The sequence below is a fragment of the Rosa rugosa genome, chromosome 2 (genome assembly GCF_958449725.1).
Source record: "Rosa rugosa chromosome 2, drRosRugo1.1, whole genome shotgun sequence".
Classification (NCBI taxonomy): domain Eukaryota; kingdom Viridiplantae; phylum Streptophyta; class Magnoliopsida; order Rosales; family Rosaceae; genus Rosa; species Rosa rugosa.
The window spans coordinates 57,817,398-57,831,129 of record NC_084821.1 but is presented as its reverse complement, the minus strand read 5'-3'; the positions used below and the strand labels follow the sequence as shown (position 1 = coordinate 57,831,129).

The following is a 13,732-nucleotide window of genomic DNA, read 5'->3' as shown; positions in this document are numbered from 1 at the left end:
CTCTCTCTCTCCAGTTGAATATGTGGCCGACCTTATTCACTTGCAAACTAGACAGTGGATACCCGAACTGGTCCATGATGTCTTCCATCCTACTGTGGCATCTAAAGTTCTAAGCATTCCTCTTAGTCAACAAACAAAGCCTGACAAGTTGTACTGGAGCTTGGAACGGAGAGGTTGGTTCACAGTCAAAACTGCTTACTGGGTGGCTAGAGCACAGGTCCTTGACCATGTCCTTGTGTCTTCATCTAATGGTGATCCTTTTAAGGAGTTGTGGATGAAACTTTGGAAGGCCAATGTTCCTGGTAAGGTGCAGATATGTGTATGGAGAGCTTGTTGCAATTTGTTACCTACAAGAGAAAGGCTAATGAGTAAGGGCTATGTGGGAGACCTCACTTGTTTGTTATGCAACCATCAGTTGGAGGAAACTGCTCATATCTTTTGTAAGTGCACTACAGCCTCTACTCTTTTATCTCAATCTCCATTCCATCTCCAACGTTCTTTGCTTCCTCAAATCAATTTCAAAGAATGGATGCTGGAACAAGCTTTGAATCTTAGAATGGAGGTTTTTGAAAAGCTCTTGATGCTTATGCTAGCCAAATAGCCACCCTCAAGTATAAGGGGTACAAGTAATAGTATAGGGATTTAAGAAAGGTTGTCGAACCCACGAGGATTGGATTCCTTTCACTAGCTAGGGTGTGAACCTAAGGAGAGCTAGAATATACAAATGTACAATCACAAACCTAAATTTACAAGGAAATCTAGGCTTATGGTGAGTATGTGCATTGTGGTGATAGTGAAATTGTTTTTGGTTTTTGAAGATAGTTTTGAATTGAAAACAATTAGCTCAAATGTAAACTAAATTACTCTAAACTAAAATAGTGATATAATGGATGAAGTTAGGGGTTGGATTGTCTACCACTAACCTCCCTTGCAAATATTGAAGTTCAAATACAAGTGATGCTATTCTAATTTCCCAATTACCCTCTTTGCATCCGGATAATTAAGACTACAAAGGCTTAAACTCCTTTAATGTTATTAATTCCAACCGGATAAGTCTAGAATTAACTACCTAAGAACAATTCCTATTACCGGTTAAGTCTCAATTCATTGTTCCTAGATGCATAAAGCTTTGAGTTTAGATAATCATGCAAGCAAACCAATCCTAGATCTAGGTGATTTTAACTCACAACCTTCACATGCACATAGAGGATGCTATCATGCTATCAATGCTCAAGGTTAACTACTCCCTAAACATTTTTTCATGAGATGACAAACACAACACATTCAAAGTAGTTAAGTTTGAATGAATGCATTCACTTCTTGAATTAGCATATGAAGATGAAAATAACAAATAACTTCAAATGTAAATTAAAATATCAATTCATACAAGTTTGGCTAGGGCTTTCAACCCTAGCCCCAACAAAGTACTACTCACTCATAATTACATATACTAACTTCATAATCAAATTAAACACCAAAATATAATCTAGAGTAAAAGGGATAGAGTTGGCTTAGTGGTGTGTCGGATGGTCCCCAAGCTCACGTCTTGGTGGTGATGGTGGTGGTGGTGATTCCCTCTCCTTCTTGCTCTTGAAGATTTGATGATAAAAGATAGTGAAGCTTGCATTATGTATTATGTGAATAGGTGGAGTAGATGGAGAAAATGATGATAGAAAAGAGAGTGGAGAAATGATGTAGTAGTGGTGGTGTTAATGGAGGTAGAGGATAAGAAATGGTGGTGGTGATGGAGGAGATAGAGTAGTATGGATAGTATGAGTTTGGATTTTGGGAGGTGGAGATGGAGGTTTTGTGAAGGAGATGAAGAGAGAAAGAAGATGTAATGGATGAAGGAATTGGTGATTTTCTTCTTTGTTGTAGCCTCTATTTATAGGCTACCAAGCAAAACTATTTGGCTTTAAACAAATGATGATGGGTTAGGTTTGAGCATTTAAACATTGATGGAATTTGTTAGGTTTGAATATTTAAACACTAATGGAATTTGTTAGGTTTGAGTCACTTTCTACTCATTTTTCCTTCAATTAATTCTCCACCAAGACTTCAGATTTTTCCCGTGACTTCTTCATATGAAATGATCCACCATGAGTGTAGATCATTGTGTCAAATTTTCAGAATTTATTTCCATGCCATTGGGCCTAAATCGCTGCTGGACTCCTTACAGGTCCAGTTTTCCAGTTTTGCTTCTGCATAAAATTGGGCTGACTGTTTGAAGGTCTTCCGCTTCTATTTGGCTCTTGCACTCTTCATAAGAAATGTTTCTTAGGATATCTAGAATGGATCTGGAAGGTTTCAGCTCATTTGGTCAGGTGGTCGCTCCTTGTTCCTTGCTTGGCTTGGTTTCTCCTAGCCGGAGTAGGAAAATGTGTAAAGTTGACATTTTTAGTGCATTTCCATTTTTCTCCATCATTTTCTAGCATGATAAGGAAAATATAATAAATATATATAAATAAACACAAGGTTAAGCAAAAGTACAAGATTAGGGAAATAATGAAATTAGATTAGTCAACATTAAATTTGGACTTTAGAACAAGTAATTTCTATGTTTTAGGGGACAAATATGTATATGAATTATGATCCAACAGCTTATATAGGGACTGTGGATGAATCGGAACACCAAACTGTGGGAGGATACTGCTAGAAGTCCTCCAGACTTGTTTTTTGGTTGCATGACTTGGCTGGAGGAATTCCAGAAGTCACGAGCTAGTGAGAAGACGCCAAGGCAACCTAATCTTTATGCATGGCAGTCTCCAGCAGCAGATACGTTAAAGCTTAACATTGATGGGGCATATGTACCTCACCTCACTAAGGGTGGAATAGGAGGCATTCTTCGTAACTCTAGAGGAAATGTTGTTGATGCGTTTCAGCGAGTAGTCCATTTTGTGAGCTCAGCTTTCCATGTCGAGCTCCTTGCTATACAGGCCGGACTAGAGTTGATTAGAAGACATAATTACCGGTCTGTGGTTATTGAAACTGATTGTCAAATAGCAGTCCAAGACATAGGCAGTGCTTCTCCAGTTCTCACTCAATATGGGACTCTAATTGATGACATTCAGGCTACCTTCAAGAACTTGCAGCAGGTGCGTTTGTGCTTCGCTCCCCGCACTTGTAATCGAGCAGTCCATAGACTAGCTGGTATTGCTTTTTATTCTAATTTGTGTAACAATTGGGTGAACTCCACTTCGGAGTGTATCCAAGACATTGTACAAAAGGAGACCACTCCTACTTAAGTAATAAAGTTGAGTTCTGTTTGCCTTCAAAAAAAAAAAAAGGGAAACATTAACATGTAATTAGTAATTGTTCAACCAAAAGTAAAATAAATTGTAATTAACGAGTATGGTTCTATGGTCTATTGCATATTGATAAGGGTAACATCAACATATTTGAGGAGTTGTAATGAAATATAAAATACTTATCAATAAAAACTCGAGACTCTTTGCATGAACGGTATAAAAATATATCTATCATAAAAAAATACAATAAATAAAAACTTTTTCAGGATGCCCAGTATTATTTGGTCTAGTGGCATAGTCTCCCCTTCGTAAATGAGATGTCGTGAGTTCGACTCACGAAAAACTAGTTATAGCATTTGAATTGTTTATTTGATAAAAAATAAAATAAAATAAAAACTTTTTCAGCATTGGAATTTTTTTCTTTTCAAAATCATAAAATTAGAATAATCATGAAAACAAAACTGGGCCAATATTTTCAAATTTTTTCAATTGGATTACTATCTTGAAAATTATTATGTTTTACCGACAATGACTTCATGGTATGGAAAATTTTGAATAAAAATAGGGATTAACTTGTTTAAGCATGTTTTGACATGTCACAGGGTCACCTTCTAAATTTCATGTGCATTTGAAATTTACAAGTCCTTAAACTTAGTGTTCGTAGAGCGTGACTTATACAATATGCCTGAACTTGAGAAACACTGAAATACCAAACGGATTTTTTTGTTGTTCGAAATTTTCGTAAAAAGATCGTTAGAGATTGCGGTATTTTGTCATTTAGAACACATTGATCATGTTTTTACCAATGATTTAGATTCAGAAAAATTAAAATTTGAATAGAATGGGGTTTTCTATGGTTTGACATGTCGGGAGGTGTTATGATGGCACCTGTGGAATGCAATAGCAAAGCCAAAACATGTTAAATCTTGTTCACACTATTTTTTCTTGAATTTCTTATTTACGATAAGCTCACCATTCATAAAGCATGATTTTTAGAACCTGTTCCAATTGCTAGAACAATGAAACCTCGAAACCAATGTTTTTTTTTGTATGAATTTTATTGTTTCTTGACTTTGAAACATTGTAAGAAAAATTTTGTGACATGATTTTTGAGTTTTATCAGTTCGATAATTATTTAAATAATCATTAAGGATAAAAAAAATTTCGTGAGAAAATAAAAACATGCAATTTTGTCTAAAAATCGTGTGCTATAGTAGTCCACGATTTTGGGTAGAAATCATGGTCTTGGAGAAGTTTTTTTTTTCTTTTTCTTTTTTTTTCCGCATGAATTGTAGTTAGTTTGTAGTTTTACACTTGTTATCTTTCGTTTTTACTTTGAGAATAAATAAATAATTTTGAATTTCAATATTATAAATTACTAAGTAGAGCCTAAGTAACACGTCAAAATATTTAGAGTCTTAGGACGACCTTAGAGCATTTCTCTAACAATTAAAGTTATTTTCTTTAGCTAAATTGTCTAAAAGTTAGCTAGAAATTTTTTACATAACATAGAGCCTTAGCTATGATATCACGTAACGTAGAACATCAATACATTAGGTGTATTATTGATTTTTCACCAAAATAGTATCGTTGTTATCTTAACTATTGTTTTTTTTTTTCTCCGGTCTTGATTAATGAAACCACATAATACGCATCAAGAGAATACTTGAGATAATAACAAGAGTCTCAACTAAAATAATGTATTCTAATAATCACCAACTCATAAAGAGTGCTCTATTGGCTACTCCATTAGCTTTACAATTGTGGTAACATACCCGAAAGTAAAAGCTTACTCGAAGTCATAATATACTAATAAGATCAGTTTTTCCACTATGTAGCCATCTGGATATAAATCTAATGACACTTAGTTGCAACATGTCACTAGGAGGCTGCGACAATTTAACAAGGAAAAGAACTCGCCTCTTATCTAGAACCTTCCGCTGTAGCACCGTCACCATACAACAATACTTTGGTCAAGATCCAACCGCCCTCAGCCACCACTCCGACTGGACCATACCATGCGACACAAATCCGAGCAACCAGACTAATCCACCACCACCACCATCAGACCTCGAAAGGACCCCGCTCACTCATCAACGAGGGAAGGAGAGAAAGGAGCTTGTCCGGCTGCACCTGCCCACAAAGCTGGAGGCCCATGCAACGAGGGTGTGCAGCTAGACGAGAAGGCAGATGATGAAGAGAAAACCCTAGTTTAGAGAGAGAGAGAGAGAGAATGTTAGTGACATTTCTTGAATTTTAGCTCAAATCGTGTTGATGTCATAATTTGGTTCGACAAATATTTTTGACTTTTCAACCCGCTTTAAAAGAAGAGAATGTTAGTGACATTTCTTGAATTTTAGCTCAAATCGTGTTGATGTCATAATTTAGTTAGACAAATATTTTTGACTTTTCAACCCATTCCGCATAGGACGCATTGAAATGTCAAAGAGTCCACATAGGACTCTGATCTTTCAACTCATTTAAACCTTTCATATAGAAAGAAAAGAAACCTTAGACATAGATAACCATGACTAGTGAGATGCCTAACCTTGCTACTCTAAGTCTTTAACCTTGGACCTCCACCTCTTAGGTCTTGGACAGTCACAATGTTATTGACTTGTCGTCTTGGATAGCAAGGTCAGAGCATATCGTGACCTCATTATAAGAACAACATAATCCAAATGAATCAAGAGCCTCAAACCCCAAGACCAAGAGTTCGACCCCCAAGGCTTAGAAGTTTCGACCCGTAAGGATCATAGCTACGACCTCTAGGGCTAAAGTCTTGACAATCAGCTCACTCTTAGACAAAGTCATTGCAAGGAGACATAGTTAGCGGAAATCAAGGGCCAAGTCTCACCTACTAGGCCAGTTGTCATGCTCTGATGACAAGTATGGTCCATGGACATGACTCAAGAGTGACATGAGGGGAAGAGACCACATAGTGGTGACAAATATCACCAACTTTGTCAAACCCATCCCTTGGAGTGTCAGTAAGCAGAAAGCAGGGGCTGACACCCCAATTTTATGGGATTGAGTCCATGTCTTTCCCTTTCCTCCTCAACCACCATTTTTCTATAAATACTCAGCCTCCACAAGGCTGAAAGAGAGAACTCTCTTCTCTCCCAACTCTATGCCAAAATTCATAGGAGAGACTCCATCTCTTCTCCCCAAGTACTATGCCAAAATATATAAGCTATTCCCTTAGCTTTGTTGCTATGCCAACTTGTTGGGCACTTATTCTTCTTCTTCCTCATTCTTATGTCAAAATACTTAAGCACCATTCTCTCTTCTTCAATCCCCATAAATGTTCAAACACACTTATCTAATTTAGGCATCAGAGTGTGTTTGGCCAGCCTTAGGCTAGTCCTCCGATAACCTTCCATCTCTTCACATTTGCAAGTCCTTTCGATGGAGTTTTGCCAACTTGAGGCGGTGGATACCTAGCGTCAGGTGGAGGATGTTATCCGCCCAAGCTAGACTGGACGCCCAATGTTAAGAGGAGGATGATATACGCCTAATGTCAGGTGGAGGAAGCCCGAGGCCAGACTTTCAACTTCACCCAACAAGAGAGTTGTTATGATGTACCTCCTCCAACTTCAAGTGGTGGATGTCTAACGTCATGAAGAGGACGATATAAGCTCGAGGCTAGACTATCAGTTTCACCCAACAAGGGAGCTGGACGCCCAACATCGAGTGAAGAAAACCCAAGGCCAGACTATCAGTTTCACCCAACAAGAGAGCAACAACAATGGTTGTACTTACGCCTCACTCAAGAAGAAAGGAGCGGGTGTCCGAGCTAGGCCAAGTTTCCAATCTTACTCAAGGAGGTCGAAGGTAGAGATCACCAAGATCATACCTTCAATCGGAGATGGTTGACCAGACATAGGATCACCAAGACATACCTTTAGTCACAATAGGTGGACGACCAAGACTGGGCACAAGACCACCGAGGCCATACCTTTAGTCACATGAGGTAGACGACCAAGGCCATACATATAGTCAAACTAATCGAAGGAAAAGATAAGACCCACTTCGAGAAAACAGCCCCACCACTTTACACTTGGATTTCAACGAATTTTTTGTTGACTCGTTGATGCCGAAATTGGCATCAACAAATCGTAAAGTACTTTTGTAATTAAAACCATTTAATTTTTACATTATTTTAAAAAAAAAGTCATCTCTCCTAAAAATTAAGTCGATAAAAACTTATTGAATCATCGAACCATATGAAATGGACGGACGGTAATTCAACACAAATATGTACCTTTCCTAAAACCGTCGGTTTGGTGTCCCAAACAAGTGTGTCTTATCTCCAGATTCAAAAATTCAGTGTCAATAAAGCAATACACGTGCATGGAGGAAGCATATTATATATCTCATAAATCCAAACGTGGCATTACAGCGTCTCCTAAAATTTGGTTTTGCATTCAATTCAGACTGGCCAATGTGTCCATCGTTTTAAATGGCTGGAAATGGATGTGTTGGCTGGCTTGCTGGCTCAGGATTCTCAAAATCTTACCCACTAAGAAAATATTGACAAATGCAATATACGCATGCCTCTTCTTCTTTGGAGCTTCTTCTACCACTTCTATTTGGCTTTTCTTTCTGAAATATCCAAACACTGACTAAACTATTCAACCTAATTAAGTATGTCATTTTTAAAGCCTTAACTCTTAAGCATGCTAGCTTGGTGGCACCTATATAATATGCGTGTGCTGAAGTGTCTACAATATATTAATAATCCAAACCCTAGAATAGGTGTTGCACTTTGCACCAGATCGATGCATTTTCAACTCTCAGATCTATGACTTTCTGCAATGAATTCATCAGCAAGCTAGTTAGACTATTCATTCATCCAATATCTTTTTGTTTATATATTTATGTCATTGTTATTGTTCTAGGTAAGGTCGATCTATGATAAATTATAAATGTAATTAACTGCTGGTTAGAAACAGAGGACAAAGATGAGAAGATAACCATATCCGTGTTCTAGGGAACTTTCCTGGTACTTTCAACTATTTTTAACAATGAGCTGTAGTATCTTTATGTATAGGGATCCCCTCCTTTTTCTCTCTTTTTCTTTCTGTTTTGTGCTACAAGTAAAGTAGGGCTTTTCTGTGAGGCATCATATATGGCATATAATAAATCTGGTTTAATTAGCAGGCAGATATATAAAAAGGAGGTTGGCATATATAAAGCTCTCATGATAATGCACCTGTTTTAGGATGGCATCTCCACCGGGACATGTGGATCATTGTGTTATTCGAATCATTAATGATTAAGAAATGGATTGGTTGATAAATGTTTGGTTTGATTCCTGACTTGTTTTTAACAATTTGATTAGATCTAGCTTTAGTCTATGCATGTAGAACTTTTTTAGCACTCAGTCATATCTCTGATATAGCATGGTCCATTACAGCAGCACTACAGTTGTTGGATAAAAAACTAATGGTTACCCTTCAAATCAAATTTTTTGAAGCACTCTACATACTTACAAGAAAAACGCCAACTATTGGATTCTGATTCAATAGTTAACGACGATAGATCGAGTTTCGTTGGCACCGATGATCATGCAACAGTCATTCACAGTCACGGATGAACTCGGATCAAAACTTCAGTAAAGAAATTCGAAAATACTAAGAGAGGTTTTTGTTGTTTTGTGCTTACAAATATCAAGAGAAGTTAAAAGATCTTTTAGAATATATTTGAAATAACAAGAAGAATTAAAAAAAGAAAAGAAAAAAAAGGATGATGAAGAGTACGTATGCACACAAGAACAGTAGAGAAGGTCATGGAAGGTGGAAGAGGCGTGAGCAAGCATTAATATTCTAGAGGCCATAATGAATTGAATGGTATTCATTTTTCCACCAAAAACAAAAGAAAAATAAAAAAAAAATATTTGAATGACTCATAGATCGAGTTGGGATGAAACGACACCGTGATAGTTACATGCAGTACTTTGACAATATATAATATCATGTTAACAAATTGGGTAATTAATGAATAATGAGATGAGATTATGAATACCTAAAGGGAACCCATAAAAGGGTTGATGATAAAAAAGAGAAAGATTCCACAAATAGCCAAAGGACACTAACCAGTACAGCCAGAAAAATATCTATTAACTCCAGATCAATATATTATGCAAAGAAAAAGAAGAGACGTGGACGCCTCAACACCGTCCGTTTGTCATAAAATTATTGTTGCTGTTGTTGACTTCACGCTCTGTCTCTGTTAAGCTGTTGGTCTTTTTGTTCTTCTTGTTTCAAGCTTTGAGCAAAACCATACCAACTTTTCTCTCTTCTTTTTCAGGTCTTTATTTGTTTTCTGGCTCTGTGATTGTTGTTGGTGCCTTCTGTTTCTGAGTTATATCTCCTCTGTTTATTTATAACCCAAAAGGAAAAAGAAGAAGGTTAAATATAGGAGTGATAGATAGATTACAGAGTGCCAGTTTTTTAAGGCTCTTTTCTTGTGGTTGTGTCATAGATAGACAGATATAGACAGATTATCCTTTGAGTAAACACAAGATTCTCTCTTTTATTCATCAACACCAAAAATATCTATTCTTTTCTTGTTTTATTTTTAGTTGATCAATTCAAAGGTCTCTACTTTCTTTTTGGCCATGGCTGCTCCTCAATTTGAACAACACAATCCCCATCCTCATCAGAAAAGTAATCTTTTTATCTTTTATTCTTCTTTCTTTTTCCTCTGAATTTTGTTAAAGAAGATGTTGGTCTTGTTTTGGTGTTTGAGCCTAACTCATCTTTATTCAAATTTCTATGATCAGCTCCCAAACAAGAAGAAGGGAAAGAAAAGGAAGCAAACCCAGATGTTCAATCCACAGAGTCCTTCCAATCCAATCTGGTATCATCCCAGTTCTTTGATTTCATCTCCTAAATCATTTACCTACCCAATTCAGGAATTACTTGGTCTTCAGGCCTAAAGCTAAATCTTTCAGGGTTAAATTCTATTGGAAAAGTTGTAATTCTCCTTTCACTATTCACCCTATCTAATTTGTGAACATGTGTTTTGTTTGTATATATAGTCTCTCTGCAAGGATGGAAGCTCATCTGATGCAGCATCATGCATATCAACCGCAGGAGATACAACTGCTAGTGTGAAAAAAGGTGATGCAGATGTAGATACAGATTATGAATCCATGGCTTCCTATCCAACAACCGCCTATTATGGATATAGCTATCCAGGTTTGCTACAGATTCTCTAATTATTCATTCCATTATTCTTGTTTTATGAGTCCTATGATGACCTTCACATCTTACTGACCATGCTTACAGGTAGTTATGATATGGAAAACCAAGGATACTATGTCGGTGGAAGTACTGGGATGGAAGCTCAATACCCTGTAAGTTCCTTTATCTAACATGAGATCAATATGTTGAGTTGATTCAACAGTAGGGTTTTTTTCACTTTGCACTTTGTTGTTTACAAAGTCCGAATATCATCTTACCCGGAATATGGTGTCTTGGTTGGATTAAATCTGGCAAAAAGACCCATATTTGGGGTAACATGAAATTCAGGAAACATCTCATATCCCGCAATTTGGGTAATGTTCTGTTTCTTTGAAGATGCAATTGAGACTTTTGGATGATGCAAGGTGTAATTAGCCCTTTGAATTACAATGTGTTTAGCTTACTGCTAGTTTTCTGCTGGACAACAGCGTTTTGAAATTTATAACAGATTGATCTTATAGTCACTATTCTTCCTTTAGGTCATGCAAGCAGATAATGGCTCTTTTGTCTACTTGATGCCAGGATATCAGCCTGGCTATGATCCTTACACACAGTACCTGCCCATGACTACCATCAGTAGTGATGGACAATATGTCGGTCAACAGATGTATTCACCGATCAGCCCCATATACCAATCTCCAATCAATTCCCCTGGATATAATATCCCCTCTCCTCATCCTTATGGGGAGTTAGTCCCAACACCCTACTTGTGGGACCCATCTCTTATTGCAGATGGAACATATGGAAATGGCTACAATGGAGTTTTAGAAACACCGACTTCTAAATCTAATTTCACATCCCCTAGTTACACTCGTGCTCCGTTCTCTAAATCTTTTACACCACCTTCAGGCAACGCTCCTTTAGAGACTAAGAGCTCGAGTTATGGTGCACGAAATCAGCCAAAACCAGTGAACAAGGTAAATTTTATTTTTCTGTCAGGATAGCATATTGTATTTGTCCTCATCTTGGGCAATTTTTGATGGTTTTTCCACAATGACTTTTAGGCCTCACTGCATGCTCCGACTCTTCAATCAGAAGCAGCAGCCAAAGGGTACTATTCCGTTGCAAAGTTTCCTGTCTATAACCAAGGGACAGGTGGTTTGCTCTATCCAAACAATTCGTTAAAAGCAAATCCAAAGGGTTGGGGTGGTCCTGAGAAGTTGAAAACAAGAAGCAAGGCTAATAGTGTTAGAGATATCAATTTGTTCAGTGAGAAGAACCATGGTCCCAGAACAACCAATCCTAAAGGCGCCTTGGTCTCCATGGCTGACAAGGAGAATGGAAAATGTGACGGCACAAAATCTATTATCAGGAAGGATCAATATAACCTTCCTGACTTTCCAACCAAATATGAGCAGGCACTTTTCTTTGTTATCAAATCCTACAGTGAAGACGATATTCATAAGAGCGTTAAGTACAATGTATGGGCTAGTACTCCTAATGGCAATAGGAGGCTGGACAATGCTTATCAAGATGCACAAGAGAATGCGGCACAGAAAGGCTGCAAATGTCCTTTGTTCCTCTTCTTTTCGGTATGCTATAGAATTTAACCATAATTTTGATTCAGGAGTTTCCAGCTGCTCATTTATATTTAAGGCTTTTGTGTCTCATTTCCATAACCCTACCCTTTTTTTTCTCACTATATTTTGTACTGTGGATTCAGGTTAATGCAAGTGGTCAGTTCTGTGGAGTAGCTGAGATGGTTGGCCGTGTTGATTTTAATAAGAACATGGATTTCTGGCAACAGGATAAGTGGAATGGTTATTTCCCAGTCAAGTGGCATGTCATAAAAGATGTTCCAAATCCTCAGTTGCGACATATAATACTTGAGAATAATGAAAACAAGCCTGTGACCAATAGTCGAGACACTCAAGAGGTATGCATTAACACCTAGTTGTCAAGTATTATTTGATTTCAGTATGAGCAGCCATATAATCTCAGGAAATCTTGTATATTCAGGTCAAATTCCTTCAGGGTATCGAAATGTTGAACATTTTCAAAAATTATTCATCAAAGACATCAATATTGGACGACTTTGATTTCTATGAAAGCCGTCAGAAAGTGATGCAAGAGAAGAGGATCAGGCAGTCTACGCCTTACTATGATTTGCAGGTTTGCTACTGCTCTTCTTCTTTACTTCACTCTTTACGGTAGGTAATTAAATAGTTTCCTAGTTTCTATTACTGGCATCTCCAGTCACAATCATATAATTCTTTGGACCATAGACACATTATTGGGGGTTGGAAAGGATATAGGAATAATTTATTGTCAAGATGAATAACAGGATGTGGTTCTTAAAGATGATTCTGTTTGATTACAAAATGATTTACAAAGAAAGCAGGGTTCCTTATTCAAAATAGTGGGTTACGTGTGGTGCCCTTGAAATTCTGAAATTGGGAGCGACTTTATTCTATTCTTTGCTTATAGGATCATCGCAATAATTCAATAATTTGGGGTTTGCTTTAAATTTCTTGCAACATACGTGTGCATACTTGTGCCTCTTGAGATGTTGAGTAGAGTTGTGATTCATGTTGCAGCATAAAATAGAAGAATTGACTATCACTGCTTCAGAGTAAGAGCCTGCAGTTACAGGCAATGGAAGGAATGAGGGCACTGAAGATTATACCACCAGAAGATGTCAGGCAGGACAGAGCAGTTTGGATGTTTTATGTTGCACCTGAAAAATAGGGGAATGTGCTGCCATTTTTGATCAAATGAATGAGATGTGAACTGTTGACTTGGCTATCAAGGTCGTCTGTTTATAACCTCAAGAACTTGGTCGATATGGTTCTGGAACGCTAGCTCCTTCTCTGCCTCATGCCTTCTAGCATTAGTTTTTCTTTCTGCATAAAATTGTTCTCCACGGTTTCAGTCTCCCTCTTCTTTTCCCAATGTAATTGTAAAAAGAAAAAAAGAAAAAAAAAATTGTGGTAGTTTCAATTTCTTGACAGATCTCTCGAGTGGGAGAATAAACAGTTCTTACTTTCTCTGAATACAATGGCTGCCTAGAGCTAGTCATATACCCCCAAAAGGTTGTATATATGCATAAAAGCACCACAGAAGATTCAATCAAATTTTTTTCCCACATTTGGTGCAAGCAAATGTATGACAAAAAGTCGTCCAAATGCCTTTTCTACACTAAAAATCATGATTCAACAAGTCACAACAGACCGTGTCTCATAACTTCCTGGTCGGTATGCTAATTTATAGGAAAAAGTAATCGTGGAAAAACAG

General features: G+C 37.3%; 1 protein-coding gene across 1 annotated transcript; it reads left to right on the top strand.

The window, feature by feature from the left end:
• Nucleotides 1-9,465: 9,465 nt before the first annotated feature.
• Nucleotides 9,466-13,583, top strand: LOC133728747 (YTH domain-containing protein ECT3). Its single transcript, XM_062156178.1, has 9 exons — nucleotides 9,466-9,919; nucleotides 10,036-10,112; nucleotides 10,294-10,453; nucleotides 10,544-10,611; nucleotides 10,978-11,415; nucleotides 11,503-12,030; nucleotides 12,162-12,374; nucleotides 12,458-12,610; nucleotides 13,036-13,583. The coding sequence occupies exons 1-9, from the start codon at nucleotides 9,871-9,873 to the stop codon at nucleotides 13,072-13,074; spliced, it is 1,725 nt and encodes a 574-aa protein (XP_062012162.1). The 5' UTR covers nucleotides 9,466-9,870; the 3' UTR covers nucleotides 13,075-13,583.
• Nucleotides 13,584-13,732: the final 149 nt, after the last annotated feature.